The 25,442-nt window shown below is 42.3% G+C and overlaps 1 protein-coding gene across 10 annotated transcripts in view; it reads right to left on the bottom strand.

Moving 5' to 3' along the window:
- Positions 1 to 6,836: 6,836 nt before the first annotated feature.
- Positions 6,837 to 25,442, bottom strand: part of ARVCF (ARVCF delta catenin family member) — a 197,890-nt gene continuing 179,284 nt past the window's right edge. For 9 of the 10 annotated variants that reach the window (XM_039332364.1, XM_039332363.1, XM_039332367.1 and 6 more), the window contains 9 exons: positions 23,551 to 23,678; positions 20,267 to 20,417; positions 17,931 to 18,123; positions 14,019 to 14,130; positions 12,987 to 13,077; positions 12,517 to 12,570; positions 11,006 to 11,097; positions 9,180 to 9,294; positions 6,837 to 7,560 (listed from right to left, as the gene is read on the bottom strand). In XM_039332364.1, coding sequence (XP_039188298.1) covers positions 9,193 to 9,294; positions 11,006 to 11,097; positions 12,517 to 12,570; positions 12,987 to 13,077; positions 14,019 to 14,130; positions 17,931 to 18,123; positions 20,267 to 20,417; positions 23,551 to 23,678 — 923 coding nt within the window. In that variant the 3' untranslated portion in view covers positions 6,837 to 7,560; positions 9,180 to 9,192. The remainder of the gene's footprint in view (positions 7,561 to 9,179; positions 9,295 to 11,005; positions 11,098 to 12,516; positions 12,571 to 12,986; positions 13,078 to 14,018; positions 14,131 to 17,930; positions 18,124 to 20,266; positions 20,418 to 23,550; positions 23,679 to 25,442) is intronic. The other variant, XM_039332369.1, reaches the window with a different exon arrangement.

Here is a 25,442-nt window from a genome sequence, read left to right as displayed (position 1 = left end):
ATGCTGGCCACAGTACGTAGCGATGCAATTCAACACGCTCTCCGGATCCCCTTTGACGGCATCACGTCCCGGGATCCTGTGATTCCCCTTTTGCGACAAAGTCAATTTCACCACCATGTTCCTAACTTCACAACTGCAGCAGTTCATTTAGCAACTGGCAAAGAAGTTCGAAAAATGGGACAAAAACTCAATTAAGTCTGACTTAGCAAACACATCTGGGGCCCAACTGTCATAAGTCGAGGCCTATCTGTTATTTTAATTTTACTTGCATATGCAACAAGCTACCGTGTTTGTCCCTTAGCTTCTAATTTTTCCTCACAAGCATGGATGGACCAACTTCGATATTTTAATTCTTTTCCTCATTTTTTTAAATGAAAACATTTCCCCAAAAAATCAAGCTAAACTGCATGAATAATCCGATTAAAGACACAGAGTCCAAATCCTAGACTTTAAAAAAACCAAGCAATGTTGAATTGCTAAATGATTCTCCTAAATGATTAAAAAAAGAAGAAGAAGAAGAAGAGGCACATCTGAATTTCCCATTGGGAGGTATATAAACATGTCTGTGTGTTTTCTTATCCAGTGTGTTTCAACCTTAGCAACTTTTATAAGGTGCGTGGACTTCAAGTCCCAGAATTCATCTGAGGAATTCCGGAAGTGGAAGCCCACGCCCCTTCAAAAGTTGCCGAGATTGAGAAAGATTCTTCTAATCTATGTTTCCTGAAACTAATCTGTGTTGCCACAGTCGCCTACCCAAACCCCAACTTTTCCAGAAGTTTGCAACGCTGATTGCAACCCACCCAAAGAACGCAAATGCCCACACACTAGGGAAAATCGAGACACAAAAGGTGCATTGTTGTAGGAGGAACATTGGCCACACAATGTTTGCATATTGGAGAACACAAAAGAAATGCACAAGGAAAATGCATGCACGTTTTCATGCAGGCTGTTTTTATTTTTTTATTTTTTTTCCCCCACGTGGGAGTTGCAAAGAAGAAAGCGGAAATAAAAAAAAAAAATTAGCCAGGCCAGATTGATAGGGGACATGCATCGCTCTATTAATTAATTCCTTTCCGATGCCATCTGGCTGGGTTAAATAACACCGTCCGCCCCAAAACTCTTTGATATTTCGTCTACCACCTCAATCTGTTCACACACGTACAAGTCTGAGCTCTATTTTGGTTGGCGACGCCACGGGGGAGAGAACACTTTGATCAAGTAAAAAATGCATTTTGTCAGATCAGGTCCAAGAATTTAGATAATGGATCTCCACAAGGCAACTATCTAAAGGTAGTTGAATCAAGGATGGCTACAGAAGACGTGTGGACTTCTGGCTGCAAAAGTCCAGAAGAAGAGATGATATTGATGGCCTACATCGTTGGGTTAGTTTTTTTTGTTGTTGTTTTTGGTCTTGTCAAAGTGCAAACTCCAGACCGGTGCTATATATAAAGCTGTACAAGGTATGGATTCTTTCGCCATCCTATCAATGAAAACCCAAAATATGAAGAAGCACCCGAGGTGCAAACGTGCAAAAGGTAAGCTTAGAGATCCTATCACGAGTAAAACCTCTGAAGGAAAACATCATTTCCAGATCGGAGGGCTAATTCGGATCGAACCGTTTGATCGCCTTGGATGCTTGCAAACTGAATTGATAATTGGATTGTTACCGGGATATTTTCTCCCTCCCATTAACAACTTTCCAGATTGGATTCACTCAAAGATCTAATTTAAAAAATAAATAAATCTGGATTTATCGGGCAACCTGAACGGCATCAGCCATTGGAATCCATCAACGGAATGCTCTAAACCTGAACAAACTGGGATCGGGTCTGATCCGTCCTTGGGATACTGTACTGAATTCCCTTCTCTGTCCAATCTTACACTTTGCTTACAGGCATTTGCTATCCTGATCACAGCTTTAAAAAAAACGCACTTCAGCCTTTTTGAGGGTCAATGGAAAAAGGACTAACAAGGTAGAGATCACCATCAACATTAAGGAGAAACTTCCTGACAGTTAGAACAATTAATCAGTGGAACAACCTGCCTCCAGAAGTGGTGAATGCTCCAACACTGGAAGTTTTTAAGAAGGGAAAAGACAGCCATTTGTCTGACATGGTATAGGGTTTCCTGCCTGAGCAGGGGATTGAACTAGATGACCTCCAAGGTCCCTCCCAACTTCCCTACAGTGTTTGAGTGTGGGAATCTGAAAGGAGCACTTGATGGTATGCCCAAGGCAAATCAGGGGAAAACTAATGTTCCTTGTTTTTATTCTGGATCTTGTGAGAAAGAACAATGTTTCTCCACCTTGGTAACTTTAAGGTATGTGGACCAGCATGCGTGCTGAGGAATTCTGGGAGTTGAAGCACAAATCCAATATCTGAGGGGCTCCTACAAAGATGAGGGCATCAGCCTATTTTCCAAAGCACCAAAAGGCAAGATATGTAAACCATGGTTGGAAACTAACCAAGGAGAGAAGTAACCTAGAGCTAAAGAGAAACTTCCTACTGGTGAGAGCAAATCAATCAGTGGAATGGCTTCCCTCCAAAAGTTGTGGGGGTTCCATCATTGGAGGCTTTCAAAAATGAGACTGGACAATTGTTGATCTGAAATGGTGTATGGTCTTCTGTTCGAGCAGGGGGCTGGACTAGAAGACCTCTGAGGTCCCTTCCCACTCTATTATTCCTTGTACTATGAAGTTCATACATATTAAAGTTGCTGAGGACTCACAAACATCTCCTGATCATCCTAGAAAAGACTTTGCAGCCATTGAACAAACTAGAACTTTACAGACCGTTCAAAGTTATAACGGCATTGAAAAAAAGGGAGCGCCGACGGTTTTTCCACACTTTGGGTCATGTGATCAAAATTCAGACCCTTGGCAACTGACTCATAGTTATGATGGTCGCAGTGTCCCAGGGTCACGTGATCCCCTTTTGCAATCTTCTGACAAGCAAAGTCAACGGGAGAAGCCAGATTCACTACACAACTGTGTTTCTAACTTAACAACTGATGGGATTCGCTTTGAACTGTGCTCGTCTGTCAGAGCACTGGCCTTTAAATACCTTTGTATGCAATGGCAATTGGAATGAATGTTATTTGTTCGGATATTCCTGAGTCATGGTCTGGTTTCAGGCTGTTTGATTGGATGGTTGTTGTTGCTGGGCCGCAGTATTTGCATCACACAGATGGTACTTAACCCCAAAGACTGTGGTCCAGCAACAATCATCCAATCAAATGGCCCAAAACCAGACCGCGGCTCGGAAATAGCCGAACAAATAACATTCATTCCAATTGCCATCACATATAAAGGTATTTAAAGGCCAGTGCTCTGACAGATGAGCACAATTCAAAGCGCACTGACGTCTCCTCGGATGGTGATGAAATGTTTGCAACCACATTGCCCAGCTCAGAGCTCAAACCAACAGCCCGACTTAACAGCTGTGTCAGGAAAGGTCGCAAAATGGGGCAAAATTCACTTAACAGTTGTCTTGCTCAGCAAGAGAAACTTGGGGCTCAATTGTCGTAAGCCGAGGACCACCTGTATTGATTTCCAAACCCTAACCCTAGAGAGGAAGAAAGCAACTTGAAAAGCCCAGTTTGACTTTTAAGCCTCATCCCTCCCACCAGACTAAAAACTCAGCAGACTCAAGTTTGCTAAAAAAAAAAAACATGCAGGTGAGTTTTTTTCCCCCTTTTATATTTTTTTAAGAAACAAAGGCAAAAAAAGACGGAACCAAAACACCCTCCCCTCCAATTTTCCTGTACAAAAAGAAAGAAGAAAAAAGAAAAGACGGCTATCTGAGTTTTAAAGATGGTATAAAATGTACAGCTTCCGTTAAGAAAGGTGATTCCCAGCTACCAAGAGTAGAAATATGAAAAAAAAAGCACCATTCGAAGGAGTTTTGAATCAAAATCGATCCGTACATAAAGGCTGACCCACCTTGGCCTACTTACTAAACAGCCGGACGACGCGCCGAAGGTTTGTATTTTTTTGTTTGTTTGTTTTAATTACTTAAAAAGCAACTTGGAATCGAGACGTCGACAGGGGAAGAAGTTCTGAGTGGTAAATAATGTCTCTGTAATCATTCAAATTGCTAAAACAGCACCGGCTTTCCCTGAATCAAAGGAGGAAAAAAAAATGCTTTTCTTTGCTACAAAGGTTATTTTAAGTTTGGCAACCTAGTTTTTCTGCACAACAATATATAGAGATATAGATATTTATTTATATATGTCATTCATGTCAAATTTTATTTTTCTTTATACTCCAGAAGATACAAAGCTTTTGACGCTTGCTTCCCACCCACCTACCCCCTTTGTTAATATTTTCTTTCCTTTATTTTTTTTAAACGGATTTTTAATTTTTTTTTCTGTTTTTTTTTTACAAAAATGTGAGATGCTCAACGAATGCAGGAATTTTTTTGTTGTGTTTTATTCTCCCTCCCACTGTCCCCACCCCTGACCCCTTTTCATGTTTAAATTACAAAGGACGCAGCAGGCACTAAAAAAAAAAAAAATCCCTCAAATTAATCTTGCTGGATTCAAAACAAAATAAAAACAAATAAAAAAAAACCAAGAAATGTGCTTTCAAAAAACCACACACTTTCAGTAAATATTGGCAACCAAATAATTTTTTCAGCAACCATGAAAGAAAGAAGCCATCGGAATCAAAAATAAAATAAAATGAAATAAAAATGAAAATCCAGCTTTTGTTTTCTTACCACAGACATAACCCCAATGAAATTAACCTGGTTAAAACTCAAAAGACCACTACAGGTAAGTTCTCAACTTACAATCGTTCGTTTGGTGACCGTTTGAAGTCACAACTGCAACGAAAAAGGGACTTCTGATTGTGTTTAACCCTCATAACTGTTGCCACATCCCCTTGGTCAGGAGTAGGCAAGCTTGGCCCCCTCATGACTCGTGGACTTCAATTCCCAGAATTCCTAAGGCAGCATGGGCGAACTATGGCCCCTTCATCACTCGTGGACTTCAATTCCCAGAATTCCTCAGCCAGCATGGGGGAACTATGGCTCCTTCATGACTCGTGGACTTCAACTCCCAGAATTCCTGAGCCAGCATGGCTCAGCTTGGAAACCTCTCCCTTTCCCCTCAGCATGGCTGGCTCAGGAATTCTGGGAGTTGAAGTCCACAAGTCATAAAAGAGCCAAGGTTGCCTACCCCTGCCCTTGGTCATGTGATCAAGATTCCGACGCTTGGCAATTGGCATGTACTTATGACGGTTGCAGTGTCCCCAAGATCACATGATCAAAATTCGGATGCTTGGCAACTGGTTCCTATTTATGACGGTTGCAGGGTCCTTTGCGACCTCCCGACAAACAAAATCAGATTGACTCAACAATTGCACAGTTCACTTAACAACAGTGATAAAAAGATTGTCAAATGGGGCAAACCTCACTTGCTTGGCTTAGATAGTTTGGGGCCCAATTGTAAGACAAGGACTACCTGTACACAACACATAAGGGATGTGGCAAGGGTTATTAAGGGTGGCAACACAATCAGAAATCTCTTTTTCATTGCCGTTGTGGCTCCAAACGGTCACCAAATGAAGGGCTGTATGCCTCGACTGAGTTCCAGAGGGCCATGAAACCGGAGACAAGCGTTTTCCACACACAAATGTCAGTTTTCCCTCACGTATACAACCCTAATTACAGACTAAAAGGAATATCCCTTTAGTTTGATGGAATTTACTCTCCGGACTAAGGGAGGACCTCCAAAGATGGCCTGCTATTATCCAGACATGGGTAGTTTTGTGTTTTTTTAATTTTTTTTCTTTTCTTTGTTTTTTTTTAAAAACCAATCAACAGCAAGTATGTGTTTGTTTCTGTGCGCGTGTATGTGTGTGTATATATTTATATATCTTTGTTAAAAGCAGAGTGAAAATAAAACACAGGAGAGGGAAGGGAGCGGTTCCTGAAGAAAAACCCAGAAAGAATTGACCGTTTGGGGTTCGATCTGACCTTAAAATAAAGGTCCTTCTTAAATCAGAAGCGCTGTCCGTGGTAGAGGGTCGATGTGGCTCAGGATGAGGGAAATTAGATCAGCTGGAATCTCATTGGACATTAGAACCGACTGGAAATTAAGAACGACATCGTCAACCGGGAAAAATCAGCTACGGTGAGTTGAGATTTCTGTTTCTTTCTTTTTCGGAAGAGTAAAACTGCAATCGAAGCCTTTGCACATCGGTTCCTGTGTCCAAAACCAGGGCAGAATCCAGAAAAGGAGATGAATTGTACACCGAGGATAATAGAGATAAGCACCATGGGATGCCCTTAGCTTGAAAAGCAGACTGGCGCTCATGTGGATGTTGGCTTCCTTCTTTTTTTCTAAGCCTGACCGCCACAACGTTCATTTGCGTTTGGTTTTTCTTTCTCTCTTTTCATCAAAAACCCTCCCAACTTGGCACAACCTCTGTGCTTCCCCCGAGGATCAGAATGAAAACTTCAACAACAGCCCACACAAAAAAAAAAAAAAATGGGGAGAGGGGAAAATAAAAACCCATCACCCTCAATCTTGGTTTTCTCTTTTAAAAATTCACAGGAAAGAGAGAGAAAGAAAGAAAGAAAGAAAGAAAGAAAGAAAGAAAGAAAGAAAGAAAGAAAGAAAGAGAATGAAAGAGAAGGAGGGAGGAAGGAGAGGAAGGAAGGAAGAAAAAGGAGGGGGAGAGAAGCGAGTGAGGGAGGGAGGAAGTAAGGGAAAAGGAGAAAAGGAAGGAAGGAAGGAAGAGGAGGAATAGAAGGAAGAAAAGAAGAGGGGGAGAGAAGGGAAGGAGGAAGGAAGGAAGAAAAGGAAGGAAGGAAGGAAGAGGAGGAATAGGAAGAAAAGAAGAGGGGGAGAGAAGGGAAGGAGGAAAGAAGGAAGAAATGAAGGAAGGAAGGAAGGAAGGAAGGAAGGAAGGAAGGAAGGAAGGAAGGAAGGAAGGGAAAAGTGCCTTTTTTTAATAACAACTATACTTATCATATCAAATATCCTGGAGATTTTCATTCAGAACCCCTTTTCAGTTCTTTCTTTCATCCCCACCTCCCCTTTTCTCTTCTCTTGACTTTCCTCTCCCAACTTGGCACCATCTATGCCCAAAGAGTCCATGACGAACCAAACCTGGCTGACCTAAACTTGCCGTTCTCTTTTGGAATGGCGATTCCTCCTGCTGCGAGGTGGAGAGAGAGAGAGAGAGAGAGAGAGAGAGAGAGAGAGAGAGAGAAAGAGAGAGATCAGTTTTCCGTGTTTGCCTTCCTTTTTTCCCTTTTTCCTTTTCCTGGAATGGGACGGGGAAATTTCCTTCCAAAGCAGAAGAACGGTCCCGGGCACGAGCGAGCCCTCCAGGTGACATTTGATGGCTCTTCTCCTCAACCTTCAAGTCTGCAGCTTTGGCTGGTGTCACCGATTCTGCAGTCAGAATGGCAGTGATGGGTTCATTGTAAACCTTTCGCGTTTGTATGTTTTGTGTTGGGGTGTGTCTGTGTGTCTGTGTCGAGAGTCTTCTTTGAACCGAGGGAAACAATGGAGAACGAGAATCGTAAAACAAGCAGCTGGAGTTTAGCCCTGCAGAAAGAAGGCAAACCAAAGACGGTTAATTTCAAGGACAGAGGTGGCGAGGTAGGCTTTGGAGCCAACAGGTGGGAAGAGAGAACAATGCCAGCCCCCCCCCCGCCCATCCAAAACGAGCATGTAGAGCAGAGGTCTCCAACCTTTTGGGCACCAGGAACCGGTTCCGTGGAGTTTTTTCCGCAGACCGGAGAGTGTGTGGTTTGTGTGCTACCTGCATCCCATGGATGGGGTTTTGCTTGTTTGTGCGGACCGGTTGCTGGCATGCTGCGGCCCAGTACTGGTCCACAGACGGAGGGTTGGGGACCCCTGATTTAGAGTACCCTCCCCTTCTTCAAGCAATAATCCCAACCCCTAATTCTATCCCCATGGCGAGAGATGCCCCTTAGGAGGTTAATTGTGCAAATCCAGCCTCTCCTCTCATTTCAAAACACTTCTGATTTATTTTCAAGTCGCTTTTTCTACCGCACGGATGCTCCTTGTACAAGCTACTATATATCCTGGTAGCTCAGCCTGGTGATTTCTCACGGCGTCCCAGATCCTTATGTGCTCTGTACGCGTGGAAAGTTGGGGCACGTCCCTCGTGTGTTAGGAGGGAGGCCTGAACAGCCGTACCATTGGGAGCAGGAAAGTCCACTTGGTCACAAAGTCACACTTAGAACAAATTAACTAATGGAGTGACTTGCCTCCAGAGGTTGTGGATGCTCCATCGCTAAAAGAAAAGATTGGCCAGCCGCTTGTCCGGAATGGTATAGGGTCTCCTGCTTGAGCAGGGGGTTGGACTAGAAGACCTCCAAGGTCCCTTCCAGCTCTATTTGTCTATCATCTATCTATATCATCTCTCTCTCTCTCTCTCTCTCTCTCTCTCTCTCTCTCTCTCTCTCTCTCTCTCTCTCTGTACCACCTCTATCATCTATCATCTATTTGCTCAATATCTATCTATCTATCTATCTATCTATCTATCTATCTATCTATCTATCTATCTATCTATCTATCTCATTTATTTTTTATCTATCTATATAATTTATCATCTATTTTCCTGTCTGTTTCTCTCTCTCTGTACCCCTCTCTATTATCTATCTTATCTTATCTTATCTCATCTCATCTCACCTCCCTTTATCATCTTACCTTACCTTACCTTACCTTACCTTATCTATCTATCTATCTATCTATCTATCTATCTATCTATCTATCTATCTATCTATCTATCTATCTATCTATCATCTATCATCACAAAAGCAAAAGCACTTAGACTTACAGACCGCTTCACAGTGCTTTACAGCCCTCTCTAAAGGTGTTTACAGCTTCTGTTGCCCCCCAATAATTTGGATCCTCACTTTACCGACCTCGGAAGGACGGAAGGCTGAGTCAACCTTCGGCCGGTCAGGATCAAACTCCTGGCTGTGGGCAGTCAGTTAGCCTGCAATGCTGCTAACCTTTGCGCCCCCAAGGTCTCTCTCCGTTGCCTTCTTTACATATCTGCCTCTGCCTTGAAAGAAGCCTGACCGACGGGGAGAGAGAAAACAAGCCACGATGCGAAGTCATGCTGAAACGGAGACAAGTTAATCACCGGGACCAACAATTGTGGGGGGGGGGGAAAACAACCACGAACCTACCATACATGCAATGTTAGACCCAGGAGTCAACAGGCTGGGGTTTAGAATCTCGCGTGTCCACCAAAGTCACCGAAGGCCTGTTGCTCCTGTTAAGCGTTTTCCTATTTGTGTCATTCTGCAGCGGGGTGAGGGGGGGTGGGTGTTAAAGAGGCAAAACACACAACAGATTAATCGATTAAACGGAATCAGCAAACACACACGTCCGTTCAAAAGGTCTGCAGGAAGCATTAGTTGCTGAGACAGGGAGTCACGAGAAAAAGAAATGGAGGATTCGAGGATCGGTGGCTGGTCCGTGGCAAACTTCATTCGTAATTGAGAAGGACGAGCAGATCAGAGGAGCATGGCTGACACGCAAAACGTGGCTGGATATAGGTAGTCCTCAACTTACGACCACAAGAAAGCCCCAAATTTGTGTTGCTAAGCGAGGCACTTGCTAAGTGAGGTTTCCCCCCCCCTTTTACAACAGGAGTTAACTGAATCCCTACAGGAGTTAAGTTAGTCACACGGCTGTTAAGCGAAGCCAGCGTCCCCTGTTGACTTTGCGTGTCAGAATGTCACAAAAGGGGACTTGTGTGACCCTGGGACGCTGCAAACCATCATAAATATGAGTCGGTTGCCAAGCATCTGGATTCGGATTCTGTGGGAGAATGCTGCAATGGGGCGAGGGGGCATTATAAAGGCAAAACGCAACAGGTTAATGTGTGAAAACACGATCCTACGTCACTTTTTTTCCAGTGCTGCTGTTACTTTGAATGGTTTAAGTCGAGGAATATCTATATACATGAACAAATACTGGAAATCAACAGCATTAAATTCCCATATACACATGTGCATGCATCGGAATAAGTGCTAAACTTTTTTGTGTTCCCACAATGGCTACAGCCAGTTTAGCCAGAAATATGGCATAGACACCTCACTGATATTTCTTGCTCAGTGGACACCGGACCAAATGAACACTTACAAAGGGTTGGGCCACTAGTTCAAGGCCAAATGTGGTTGTCAGCCTGAGAGAGGTTGCACACACCAGGTTCAACATGGAGAGTTTGCACCTGATATTTGACCCATATTTGATCTATTTATAATTTTTGGGATGCTTTTGGGGATAGATAAGATGCCGTGGTAAATTTTCTATGAGTGGATTACAAAATAAATAAAATAAATAAAATGAAATAAATAAATAAAATAAAACAAACAAATAAAATAAATGAAATAAGTAAAATGAAATAAATAAAATAAAATAAATAAACAAATAAAATAAAATAAAAATAAATAAAATGAAATAAATAAAATTAAATAAAATAAATAAAATTAAATAAAATAAACAAATAAATAAAATGAAATAAATTAAATAAAATAAATAAAATTAAATAAAATAAACAAATAAATAAAATAAACAAAATGAAATAAACAAAATAAACAAATTAAAATAAATAAAATGATAAAATAAAATAAATAAAATGAAATAAATAAAATAAAAAATAAAATAAAATAAACAAAATAAAGTAAAAATAAATAAAATAAATAAGATAAAATAAGTAAAGTAAGTAAAATAAAATAATAAATAATAAATAAATAATAAAATAAAATAAAATAAAATATATATGAAGAGTTTGCCCGTCTTACAAGGGACGCCTTCCTTGCAACACTGCGATTGTCAGAAGTATGCGGTGAAGACCACCAGGAAATGACTTCCTCTCCAGTTCATCTCAACTCCTAGTGATGGCCGCTTAGAAGTGCACACATGCTCTGTCTTACTCCTTCCTGCAAATGCAGGGCAGATCAGATGTAGCTTTGGGAGGAAACGGACTCAAAAGAGAGCTGCTTACCTTTAGTGGTTCTTTCTCCGAGGCGTCTCCCATGTTGTCGTTGGTTTTGTATTTCCGCTCCTTGTCCCGGTGATCGATGGTAGAGTAACCATCTGTGAAGAACAGACGCTGGTTGTAAAGAAAGCAGTTGCCTGGCCCAAAAGGAGTGCCATTTCAACTTGGTGAAAGCCCTTAGAAGTCATCCAGACAAGAAGCACCAATCACGAGTGTCCCAAAGGTACTTTTCTGAGGCAACTGGACTTTCTTGTTTTTCTTAAAAGATGTTTCACTTCTCATCCCAGAAGCTTCTTCAGCTCTGACTGGATGGTGGGGGAATGGAAGGACTTATACTCCTTGCAGACAGCTGGTCATTGGCATCCTTTTAGAGAGTAGCTGAGGCCACCTGGAGGTTTACCTGGATTCTCAGGGTCACCTGAGTGCTGCAACTGGGTGTGGAGCCTTCTTGGCCATAGGATGTTTTCTGCCCTGGGTCCCTTCACTGAGTCTGTCAGAACTGAAGAATCTTCTTGAGTGAGAAGCAAAATGTCTTCAAGGAAAAAGAAGGAAGTCCACTTATCTCCTGAAAAAGCACATTTGGGACAACCACGACCTGGAGGACTGAGAATCTTCCTAGACACCAATCACGAGTACCTTTACTGTAAGTTTAGAGTAATGGAACCTTGCACATCTGAAAGTGCTTCTCTCCACCCTTACTTTTACAAGGGGGTCCCTTTAGAGATTTTTTTTTGCCCTGCCTCGTGTCTCCTGTGGGCTAAGCTGCCTCTTATCTAACCGTTGCCTGGTCAACTTCCTTCTCCACTATCACCCCCATTATGAAACCTCTTCAAGTATCAAGATTTTGCCCTGGGCAAAACAGCAGATTTGTCTCTAGGAATGCAAATCCAGCCTATGATGTGATTCATAGTGGAAGGTTTGAGGCTTATAAAATGGCTTGCACAAAGGATGCTCTTGTTACAAGGAGACCTCAGAGCTGGAGGGTTAGGTGGAGATTAAGGAAGATTAGTTAGAGATAGGCCAGATCTGTTATCGGTGGTAAGGGAAAAAAATATACAGTATCTTAAGCTCCAGAAACAAGAAAGTCCAGTTGTCTTTTGAAAAAGCATTTTCGGGTCTGGATGTTTGAGAATTTCCATAGACACTTAAGATCCAAACAAAAACTGGCTCAGATAGACACCTCCTCAATTCACATGAGTATAAGGGGTGAAGGCTTAGTTAAGCATAGACAGATTGGCAAGGTCAGGGGTAGGCAACCTTGGCTCTTTTATGACTTGTGGACTTCAACTCCCAGAATTCTGGGAGTTGAAGTCCACGAGCCATAAAAGAGCCAAGGTTGCCTACCCCTGGCCAAGGTTCTGCTACTCTTAACTACCATTGAAAAGACACAAATTGGGGAGGGATGACGGTCATTCTGCTGAGTAAACGTCTCCTGGAGAATACATGAAACTCCAGAATGAGTGACAAGGTCGACTACAGCATCAACAGTGACTGGGGTAGGTTTTATCCACCATTACCTGGTCCAAGTTCATCCATTGGAATCATATCCCGGCTTCCGGTCTTCTCGTTATCTATAAAAAAGAAAAAATAGAACTCGGTTTGAATGGGATCCAAATCCAGGACATCATTCTTGAAGATTGGGCAGTGCTGATTAGGGAATGGCCTAGAAAACATTGCCCATAAAGTGATATAGCAATAGCACTTAGACTTATACAGTGCTTTATACAGCCTCTCTCTCTTTACAGAGTCAGCATTTTGTCCCCAACAATCTGGGTCCTCATTTTACCGACCTCGGAAGGATGGAAGGCTGAGTCAACCTTGAGCTGGTCAGAATCGAACTGCTGGCAGTGGGCAGAGTCAGCAGAATTTTCCCGCAGCACTGCATTCTAACCCTCTGCACCACCAGGACACAGAAATGCAATTAAATAAATAAAATCTCATCTCACTTGGACCCAGTGGCAATTACGCCCTTGGGAAGAGCACAGACCTTGACTTTTATCCACCAGAGGCAATGTGCTGTCATCATATCCAGATTTACAAGAGGTGCTTTTGGATCCCTTCGCAGTGGCTGAGGCAGACTGGAATGTTTTTTTTTTAAAAAAAAAAAACAAAGGTAATTATCAGTGGTTTGCATACAACAGAGCAGGAAGCAAAATCCATACTGAAAAGTGGTTGTGAAATACACGCTCCGAAAAAAAACTCTCCCCTATTCCCACGACCCATAGCTGGTTTCCCTAGGACAGGATAATATTTTCCTTGGACCTGAGAATGCAGATTATAAATGCAGATATACTTTTATCTCGTCCAATGATCTTGTTGAATCCGGATCTCCTTCATGTGGGAAATGGATTGTTGTAAAATTATTTTGCAGTGTACCATTCTGTTTTTATTTGCCCATGCGAAGGAATGACTATGTTGCAGGGGCCAATATGAGCTCAATTTCTATCTTTCTTTCTTTCTTTCTTTCTTTCTTTCTTTCTTTCTTTCTTTCTTTCATCTATCTGTCCATCTATCCATCCATCCTTACTTGCTCTATCCATCTTTTATCTATCTATCCATCTTTCACCTATCTATCTATCTATCTATCTATCTATCTATCTATCTATCTATCTATCTATCTATCTATCTATCTTTATCTCTCTAGCTATCTCTGTCTGTCTGTCTGTCTGTCTATCTGTCTATCTATCTATCTATCTATCTATCTATCTATCTATCTATCTATCTATCTATCTATCTATCTATCTATCACATCCTGCCTTTATTTTTTTACAAATAACTCAAGGTGGTAAACATATCCAACACATCTTTCTCCTATTTTGCCCATAACTGCCATCCTGTGATGTGGGCTGGTTTGAGGGAGAGAGTGATTGGCCCAAAGCCACCCAGCCAGCTTTTATGGCTAAGGTGGGACTTGAACTCACCATCTCCTGCTTTCTAGCTTGGTGCCTTAACCACTAGACCAAACTGGCTCTGAGCTCTTACTGCGATCCTCAGCTAGAGACTGCATGGGTGTCCTTACCTGGAAATGAGACTTATTCCAGCCTTCCTTCTGCAAAACATTCCTTAGGTCTTTGTAGCTCCAGGTCATTTGAAGAACGTGAGAAGCTGCTTTCATTTCTCTGGAGGACTGGCTGATTTGGAAGAGGCGGGAGAGGAAACACACAGACACAAAAAGGAAGCCAACACACATCAATTGCAGAGGAATTGGTCAGCCGTATCTGTAAAATTATTTCAAAAGAAGTCGCTTTGCAGGTCATGGTGGAAGCATTCTATGGGAGCCTCCAAGAGAAATCTGTCCTGATTCACTTTGTGATCCCTGAGACTGATAAAGCAAGTCTGGATAGCTTCATCAGATGAACTAAAGTTACCACAGATTGTAGAAGACAACTTCCTTCTATTGTCCTCACTCAGGTCAACTGAAACCAGCAGGAAGCCATCACTTGGAGCTCTCTAAAGTCCTTGATTTCCATGGCCCTTTCAACTGAATGGGGAGCTTGACTTCTGCAAGCATCAAACCACCCACAAAATTAGGAGTTTCTCATATTTATCCCATAATAAATATAGTTATGATCAGGGGTCTTTGGTTCTCTCTGAGCTTGGTTGCTTTCTTGCAAATGTTTCATGACCCAAACTAGGGTCTAGAAGGGGGTGGAATGTATGGAGAGGAGGAGGGAGAGAGGGAGGGAGGGAGGGAGGGAGGGAGGGAGGAAGGAAGGAAGGAAGGAAGGAAGGAAGGAAGGAAGGAAGGAAGGAAGGACTGTAGGGTCCTTGGTTCTCTCTGAGCTTGGTTGTTTTCTTGCAAATGTTTCATTATTCAAACCAGGTAACGTCATCAGTGCTAGTTTGATGGTGTTACCTAATTTGGGTCATAAAATGTCTGCAGGAAAACAGCCAAGCTCGGAGAGCATCAAGGACCCCTGATTTTAAACCTGAGCTACGAATATTCTCCTTTATCATTCATTTTTATGATGCTCAGACAAGATGGATAGCAGCTTCTGAGAAACATCTGCTGGGTCAACACAGGAAAACTGATCAGAGAAGGAGCATCCACGGTCTGTATGAATGTGTGATTTGTCCCTCTGGGCCAATTACAGGAATATGAATTATGCCCTGTGAACTGTGATGGTGAGCTTCTGGTCTCCGTGTGTCAAAAAATCAGAAAATGTCTAACTTGACTTTGCTGATGGCACAATTAAGACTTCTTACTAATACATGTTAAACTCTTTTCTCTCTGCCTCGTTTTTTCTAGCCATTGATCAAAGGTATCCCATGTTCTAAAATAAACTGAATCTTCTTTCTCTTTCATTTTCAATGTCCATCTATCCATTTCTGCACAATCTAATTTTTTTTTAATTAACTCTTCCTCCGTTGGTAAATCTTCATTTTTCCAATGTTGAGCGAATACGATTCTTGCTCCAGTTAATACGTGTAAAATTAAATATGTACATTCTTTCTCACAATTTCCTACAATTATGCCTAACAAAAATAGTTCTGGCTTAAAATCTGTATGTTTCTTAGTCCTTTTCTCTAACCATGTGTGCATTCTTTTGGCTTTAGAGCATGTCCACCACAGATGGTAATAAGTGCTTGGTTTTTGTCTAAATTTCCAACAATTGCTTGGTAGATTTTTAAACATTTTTGCTAACCTCACTGGTGTTAAATGCCATCTATAAACATTGTATATAAATTTTCTTTGTACGCTACCACTGTTGTTATTTTAGAATTTCTTTCCCAAAGGCTTTGACAGCTTTCTAGTTCTATGTTATGTCCAAAATTCTTTGACCATGTTGTCATTGTTTCTTTCACTTGTTCCTCTTCCATCTTTAAAATTAACATATATTTTAAAGTTTCTTCATCAATTTTTCAGATGATGTCAGTATTAGTAAGTTAAATGTCGGAACCCAGACAATATGTTGCTGATGAAATATTAAGCACTTGTGATTATAAAAAATTAATATACTGTATATAGATAGTTGTTAGGTGTTGGTGAACAGTGGTACCCCAAACATCGTATTGTGTCACCTTTGACATATATGTCATAGGCTCGTCTTCACTGCCCTAGTCTTTGCGTTAGGCTAAAATGCAAACACACACACACACACACACACACACACCCCTCTTTCCTCTAATGACTTTTTTAGTCATTGCTACGAATTGGGCCACCACATTAATCCTTCAAATTAGCAAATAATAAAATAGAGCTGTTGGGATCCAAATAAGGATTTTTTTCCCCCAAACTCTTCTCTGCTTCCTGCCAATGCCCACACATTGGCCCATTTATTTTATTAACAGTCTCATCCCTGCTTTCCCTATCTCTGCATATTCACGAAGGACGCGCATCTCCTTGTTTGCCAATAAATGTCTGGATTTGCTTAAAGGATGCTGCTTGATTCATGCGTCCACAACGCTGACACAGAAAGCCAGGGGATTTTGGCCCTGGAATTGACTGATGGTTTCATCTTATTGACTTTGCCTCAGTGTCCACTCCAACTTATGGCAGATTTAAAGATGGGTGGTGATGGCAGTGTGTTTTAAATGCTCATCTGAAAGACGAGGGGGGGGGGCATTGCTTCTTAAATGCAAAAGACCGGTGAGATTTGGGGATGGATTGTTTCAGGACCATCCATCTTACAAGCTCGGGATGTTTCGGCTTCAAAAGCTAACGGACTTAGCAGAGATGGCTAAATCCACTGCTTTAATTCAAGAAAAGAATCCAAACCAACTTCATTTCTACTTGGAAACCGCTGCTGGGCTTTGTGCTTCAGGTGGGGAAAAAAAATCTAAACATTGATTTTGGGTTTTGCTGATCAGGTAGGTTTGTTGTTATAGAAATGGCTAGTATATATTATTATGCCAAAGTAAAAAAATGAGGTTTTATATAGATACATAGAACCTTATTCTATTACACTATATTATAGAGTATGGAACCTTATGAAAGATAGATAGATAGATAGATAGATAGATAGATAGATAGATAGATGATAGATAAATAGATAGATAGATGATAGATAGATGATAGATGATAGATAGACAGATGATAGATAGATAGATAGATAGATAGATAGATAGATAGATAGATAGATAGATAGATAGATGATAGATAGATCTAGATCAGTGGTTCTCAACCTATGGGTCGGGACCCCATTTGGGGTCAAACGACCATTTCATGGGGGTCACCAAACCATGCTGTCCGCCATTTTTTTCCCTTTTCCCTAGCTGTCCTACTCCCTCTTATTGGTGGCCACACCCACTTGGGGGTCACCACAACATGGGGAACTGTATTATGGGGTCACGGCATTAGAAAGGTTGAGAACCACTGATCTAGATAGATGATAGATAGATGATAAATGATATAGCTAGAAAAATAGATGATACAGATATATCATAGATAGATAGATATAGATAGATAGATATAGATGATAAATGATATAGACAGAAAAATAGATGATAGAAAGATATATGATAGAGAAAAATAGATAAATAATATAGATAGAAAATAGAGGATAGACAGGCAGACAGACAGACAGATATCCTATTACACTAAAAAGAGTTGGAAGTCAATTTTTTTCTTTCTCCCTTCTCCCCTACACTTTTTCATCTTTCCTTCCCCCCCCCCCATTATTTTCATTTTCTTTGTATTTTATACTTTGATAAACTAATAAAAACTCCTCAATCTGAGATGTTGAACTATAATTGTACCTATCACTGGTGCGAAGAATATCAGAATATCACTTTTTTATGTATGGACTTCAACTCCCAGAATCGCCCAGCCGGCCAACTCTTGCTAAGAATTCTAGGAGTTGAAGTCTACACCACATCTGGTGCCTGAGTCTAGGAAACAACAGAGCAGATGATGTGAGTAAAAGTCACCCCCTTAGGTGTCTTGTCATTTTTGGTACATTACTAGAATTATTTCTTTGCAGATGCAAACCTGGATTTGCTGATAGCCACCAGCTTCTGAACGCCTTGCGTCTGGATCAGGGAGCGGGCATTTTCAGAACTGTCCGTAATAATTTCATGGATGGTGTTCAGGACGGCAACTATTGTGTCCTCTTCAAGGTTTTTTGAAGACCGCTGTTGCCGGCTCGGCAAGTTTCTTACCAGTTCCCCCATGGCGTAGCTACCTGAAAAAAATTAGAAGGCGTGTCTGTCATTGCAAACCGATTTTATTAACCTGAAAAATAAGGCAGCTATAGTTAAAGGTAGAACCCCTACAGGTAGTCCTTTGTCAGGATAATAATTGAATAGCTAAACAGCTTATGTAAAGATGTGATGCAATGTGGATGATGCAATCGTAGGAATGAGTCAGCAGGTGTGTGTATCCCTTTAAGAGCCTGAGTATAAAAGGGAAGGTTTTTTTGATGGATTTTCTTCTCTCTCCTCCGTTTGACTGCTGTAATTGCTGTGTATTGAAGTTTGCTGTTTCCCCACATGTATGTATCTTATTTCTACATTTGTAGATATTGTGTGATAAGCCACATTTAATTACAAACCACTGGGTACCGCATTTACTCCTGGGTTACCTCAGCGCAACAAGACTGTGCATGCTCTCACATCCTTGATTTGTGACTCTTCATTTAGCAGCTGCATAAAGTTACGACGGTGCTGAAAAAAAGGGGACTTACAACGGATCATTGCTCTTATGACGGCAGCAATGTCCCTGCAGTTAAAATAGCAAGATTTGGGTGTGGGCAACTGGTGTGTATTGACAAGGGCTGCATCATGCTGAGGTCATGTGACCTTCCCATCTGGGTGCTGACATGTAAAACCAATAGGGGAAGCCAGATTCACTCAAGGACTATGTGATCTGCTTAACAACCACAGCAAAAAAGGTCATAAAATCAGATTACTTAATGATTGCTTCACTTAGCGATGGAAGTTCTGGTTCCAACTGTCCTTAGTCAAGGACTCCCCGTACTTGCAACATGAGTTCATTTTCCAGCATTTCTCCTGAAAATGTCAGCGAGGTTTAGAAGATCAGAAGTTTGAAACAGATTCCAGGAACCTCCACAAGCCCGCCGCTTTTTTTTTTTTTTTTGAACAAGCCTCACGTTTTTGAGATCCATCAGCTAATTTGCGTTTGGCACCAAACTCATTTTTATTATTATTTTTTGCCCATCATAAAACATCGTACGATTAACCTTTGTTGTTTGGTTTGGGGAATTTAACTCTCTTCTAAATTTCACTGCAATTAGCCCAATTAAACTACACGAGTCCTGGTGGAATACTAGCCATTATGCATTTATTTCAGCGGGAACGGCGGTCGGTTGCTTAAAGATGATCGACGTTGGGATTTTTTTCCCTTTCTTTTGGTTTAAAAAAAAAAGACCGACAGGTCTGATGGTGTTTTTAGAGATGCTCTGGATGGCAAACTCAACATAGGCAAGACCAGAACACAACCAGGACCAGATTCAATAATAATAATAACAACAACAACAACAATAATAAGGTAGCAACCTGTGTCAACCATCAGCGCCAGCCAATTTGAATGTTCAGTTGACTGAGGTTTATGTCTAATGAATAATAATAATAATAATAATAATAATAATAATAATAATAATGTTGGAAGGGACCTTGGAGGTCATCTAGTCCAACTCCCTGCTCAGGCAGGAAACCCTATAGATCAGGCATGTCAAACTGCTGGCCTGCGGGCCGGATGCGTTACGTCAAAACCACACCCACCCCACTGCCGGCAATGGGGAAAAAGCCGCGATACATTGCGCAACGTCATGTGATGTCGCGAGTTTGACATGCCTGCTATAGATGAATGGCAAAACTCAAAATTGGTTATCTGTAGTCCGTTCGTGGTTCCAATAACATCTCACCTTATCTTTGAAGAATATAGATCATTCAGCTTTTCTTTTGCTTCTCATTCTTAAAACTACTGTATATTTGACTGTGAGAAAGCCTTGGAATCCACGTTTTTTAAAGGACCCTTGTAAGCCTATCCACACAAAACCTCCTGACATGAGGCTCAGGAAAGAAAGAAAGATTCTTCAGGTCTTACTTCCAAGAACACTGGATGGCTGGATACCATCAAAACTGACACCAGGCAGAGCATAGAACAACTCAAAGAAGCAGGGCAAAGATTGGAAGATGGGGAGAGACCCGGCCCGCAGAATCACCAAGAGTCGGACTCGACTGAATGGGTAACATCATCATTGTCCTCCTCATATCATCATCTAAGCATCAGCAATCAACCTGCTGAACTGGAAGCAACGGTCAGCCTTGGTCTTGCACACACCACAATCCCCTTGCAAGACTCACCTATGAGATCCTTGTTACGGCGGTCCATGGAGAGATTCCGTAGGGCTATGGATACCGCTCTCACCACCTTGTCTGAATCTGACTGGAGGAGCTCCACCAGGACCGGAAGTCCTCGTTCCTTTCGCACCGTCGCCCGGATGTACGTGGACCACTATTCGAGAAGGAAGGGAGAAGATTAAAAGCCAGCCACTCAGAAGGTGTCATGCCTAAATCTGCGGAGGAAAATGAGCTGGAAGGGGACCCTATGGAAGTCGAGGGAGAGGTGTCTGTGGGGAAGAGCAGGCCGAGGCAGGCCAGGGCCTTTCAAGATTGGGACAGGATGAACATGAGAGACGAAGCTCAGGCAATGAACAAGGGCCACCCCCTCCTGATCCTAGAGCACGGAGAGTGGAGAGAAGAAGGGAACAACGCAGGCAGGCTCAACTACTCGGGAGGAGAGCATCCTGTCCCTCTCCACAAGGCACACCTGGAGACTGAGACTTAAGGAGATGCTGTGGGGAGAGGCATTTGTCGGGAACAAACGCCAATTCCTTGGAGTTTTGTGTGCTGTTGCTTATCTTGGAAACAACTCTCTCATCTCTTGTTCTGTATTGTGATTTCTGCTTGGAAACCCTGAAACTCTGCCCATTGGACTGGCTGACAAACTTAATTTGTGTTCAAAGACCTCGGATTGTATTTTGGCTTCTCTTCTGAAACTGCTCAGGCCAAGCTTGTATTTCCACAGACTCATTAGATTTTGGAGGTACATTTCATCCCTTGTTATCTACGTGGCCTTGAGTAAATTACTCTTCTAATCTAACTGTGTGTGAAACTACTTGCAGCCAGAGGCTGCTGAAGGTGTGTGTGTGTGTCTTACTTTGTTCTGGGGCTTGCCAGAAACGTGGGAGCATTTGGGGGAAAATTGGAGCAAATAAAGAGCCGTTTGAACTGCCAGTTGACTGTTTGGTCTCTGTGCTGTGCCCTGGGTCGTCACAGAAGGGTTACCAGAATGCAGAATACAGAAATTTGAATGGCCGGGTTAATCTGTATTCTGGAAGAAACGAAGACCATGATAGTGGTGTAGAACTTCTAAAGACCAAAGCTTGGGAAAGTGGAAGTGTATCTCTTGGGCAGGGATAGGCAACCTTGGCTCTTTTATGATTGGTGGACTTCAACTCCCAGAATTCCTGAGCCAGCATGGCTCTCCCTTTCCCCTTAGTGTGGCTGGCTCAGGAATTCAGGGAGTTGAAGTCCACGGGTCATAAAAGAGCCAAGGTTGCCTACTCCTGCTCTTGGGAGAAACGATGGCTTAGTGTCTTTTATTTCTAAATGCAAGGTTATGGTTCTTCCTAGCAAAACTGATCAATGATTGGAAGAGTGAGTCACTTCTGTCTGAAATGAGTAATTTCCCCAAGGTGCTAGAGAACACTAATAGACTTCTCCTAGGCCTTGTGGTCTAGAGGTCTTGGCATGTAAGAGAGGAAGGAAGATGATCTTGACAGAGATAATTGTCCAGATCCATTATCCAAGGGGAGAACGTGGCTTACAGCTGGAACACGAAGAGATTAGGCACAAGCAATTCGGGCAGACACCTTCCTAATTCACAGGAGTATGGGGTGGGTGGGTGACTGAAGCACGTTCAGGCTTGCAAAGACTCTTGTCACTATAGCCAATATCACTACAAGCCTTGATTTGTTGGGCTTGACATCCATTTTGCAGTCTGACTGTACTAAAACGGAAAGTTGCACATTGCTCAAGTTAGCTGTTTGGATCAGGTTGTAGGCCTTGGGAAGAACGGAAGGGAAGGGAAGAGGAGGAGAGCATAATGGAAGGGGAGGGGAGGAAAGAGGAGCAGAGGGGAAGGGGAGTGTTATGTTTCCAACTAAGAAACACTTCAAAGAACTTCCAGGCATTTATTTTCCTAAAAGTCTTTTATTGTTGCAAAATGTCGGCACAGGCATAACAGAGGGATGCTAAGATCTAAATTCTCTTTCTCTGAGCAGTTAAATTATCAGCATGTTCCCTCCCTAAATTAGCCGTCATATATCACATTATCCAATTAGTGTGAAGGTCAAATGTTTCCTTCCTCTTTCTTTCCCCGGGCTTTACCCCCCACCCCCCTTCTGCTCTGTATTAACCTCAGACAGTTCTGCATATTGTCAAAAGCAAGAATATACAATATTTGCAGCGTTGACAGGGAGTGGAAGGGAAGGGGAGCAGAAAGGAAGGGAAAGGAATGAAATGGAATGAAAGGGAAGGGGAGCAGAAAGGAAAGGAATAGAATGGAATGAAAGGGAAGGGGAGAAGAAGGGAAGGGGAGAAGAGTGGAAGGGAAGGGGAGCAGAAAAGAAGGGAAGGGAAGGGAAGGGAAGAAAAGAAAAGAAAAGAAAAGAAAAGAAAAGAAAAGAGGAGGGGAGCAGACTGAAAGGAGAGGGGAGGGGAGCGGAAGGGAAGGGGAGCGAAGGGGAGGAGAGCGGAAGGGAAGAGAAAGAACCAGCCAACCAAGTAAAGTGAACTCTCAGGCTCCCGAAGAGAAAAGAACAACTTGCATGTGTTTAATTTAGTAAGGTGGTCCCTGCTAACTGAATGGTCCGTGGTTCTAGAACATTTAATCCACACTGTTATAGAGAGAACCTTGTAGCAAGTCTAAGGTTGACTTACTTCTTGAGAGTATCAAGTGAGGAAAGCTTGACTGAACCTGGATCTCAAAGGAAGACGGCCATACTCTGATGGCATTAAACTTGTGCTGTCTCCACCTTGGAAACTTGGGAGACACACAGGGACGTCAACTCCCAGAATTCTCCACTCAGCGCAGGCTGGGGAACTCTGGGGATTGAAGTCCACCTATCTTAAGCCTGCCCGCGTGCGGCATTCAAGCAAACTGAGTATAGAGGTGGGGGCCAGGCAAAGGTCGTGTGTGGAAAACTGCCCCTCCAACGCCTGTGTGCTTCTTCTTCTCTAGATCTATCTCCCCCCCTTCAATCACCATGGTGATGTGAAAGTGCGCAGGTCTGTGTGACCTTGCTTGCCTGTCTGATAACAGCTAGCTCGCATCAACAAGATGTTATTAACTATTCCCTGTTTCTGGCCTCTGGCTTCTATATTCTTGAGGATTGGTAAAGAAGTTAGCCAATGAAATGCTATTGCCATGTAGAAACTTTTGCTTCTTGTGATCTCTATATAAACAATAAAATGCTGCGTACCAGCAGCCATTTTTTGCACCCTGCAATGACTGAGCACTGATTACTACAACTGAGTAAATACATTTCCAGGAAAAATAGCCCAAACACCCAGATTTCACTCACAGTCCAGTTTCCTGCGCTGAGATTCTGGAGGGCGCCGGCCGCTGCTTCCAAAGTATTGAAATTCTGACTTTCGGTGAGAATGGAGAGGTAGAGCCGCACGACTTCGGGCTGGTAAAGCAACTCAAAGCCTAAAAAGATAAAAACGGAGGACGTAACATTTAAGTTTTGACTCTGGCTTCTGTGAGAAGAGCGGCGTTAGCTTATTTGAGGGAAACAACCTTTTACTGTACTGTCCCAAAAGTGGGGTTTTTCCCCCCAAAAAGGCAATTGCACTTTGCTTTTACTCGAAGATGTTTTGCTTCTTCAGTGCTGATTTAACGGGGGTGGATGGAAGGATTTATATTCTTTGCAATCATCTGGCTGTTAGTACTCTTCCAGAGAGCCGTTGAGGCCATTTGGATGTTTATCTGTATTCTCAGGCCGCCTGAATAGCGCAAAGGGATGTGGAATCTTCTTGGAACTGCTGAAAGGACTCTGTTGTAACCTGATTCTCTCAACAGAAGGGGGGGGGATACGATGCCACTGCTCTCCTGTTTACAACACCGTCTTTTCAGCAGTTCCAAGACGGTTCCACCACCCATTTGTGACCTTGAAGGCACAGATAAACCCCCAAGTGGCCTCAACGACTCTCAGAAAGAGTACTAATGACCAGATGACTGCAAAAGAATATAAATCCTTCCATCCTCCACCATTCAGTCAGAACTGAAGAAGCTTCCTGGATGAGAAATGAAAAGTCTTCGAGGACAAACAAAGTCCAGTTGCCTTATATCCAGATTTTCTAGCGTACATTTGATAGCCCTAAAATATTTGTCGTAGAAACTGGTTGGATTGTTTGAGATAAAATTTAGTAGAAGAACTGCTGAGGGAGAAACTCATATATTGCATTGGTAAATGAGCAAAATATATTGTCCCTTTGGGACAGCCATATCCCTGAGGACTGAGAATCTCCACAGACATTTTACTATACTGTTACTTGCTTAGTAGATGCGTGCAGAGGTATCCTCAACCACCCTGAGTGCACGTCTATCACACATACTTCTTACACCTGTGAATACCCAACACATGGATCTTTGCGACCGCTGCTTGGACCCAAATTTGCCTTGTGATCTTTACATGTTGAGCATGAAATTTGCCAAGCTGGTTGGCTATTCACTAATCATTTGGTTTAGTGGTTAAGGCGCCAGGCTAAAAACCAGGAGATGATGAGTTCTAGACCTGCAATAGGTACAAAGTCAGCTGAGTGACAGGTCTCATCAGAGGAGTCAGACAAAGAGTGTCTCTCCCATAAAAAATATGGTGAGACGTAAATTTCAGAATGCCATACCGGCTCGGACGTCGCCCGGGTTAACAAGGTCCGCGCTAGATATTGGAGTTCCTGGATATCTGGTGAAAAATGGGTTACAGGACTCAGGACTGTTGGCTGAGCAACCAGGGCCAGCAGCTGCAGAACTACTGGAAGAAAAGGTGTTTACCCGTCGCAGATACACAGTGATGGAAAACAAAGAAATAATGATCTGTTACTACAGATCAAGTCCAACAAGAAGAGGATATCTAAAACGAATGCACCAGTTCTGGAAAGAACAACATCCAGAATCAGAAATAACAGAACAGAGACTAGCAGATCAACGCCGATTTATAACACGAAATAAAGTATTCACAGAAACAGAATTGGACGAACTGCAAAGGTTTACCCAGGGCAAAGAAATCAAAGCCTTACCAGAAGTAATTCAGAATGTAGAGGCAAACCAGGGGGAGTTGGCAGTGAAGGAATCTAGCAGAGATATACAACTGTTCTCATTTGGAAACCAGGCACCTCTACCTCAGGAAGAACAAAACCCTCTAACTAAAGAAATAAAAGAATTGAAACAAAGAATAACTGAGCATCTAGAACA

The sequence above is a fragment of the Crotalus tigris genome, unplaced genomic scaffold (assembly GCF_016545835.1).
Source record: "Crotalus tigris isolate CLP2741 ecotype Arizona unplaced genomic scaffold, ASM1654583v1 scf7180000024461.2689607, whole genome shotgun sequence".
NCBI lineage: Eukaryota > Metazoa > Chordata > Lepidosauria > Squamata > Viperidae > Crotalus > Crotalus tigris.
This window is presented reverse-complemented; position numbering and strand designations above follow the sequence as displayed.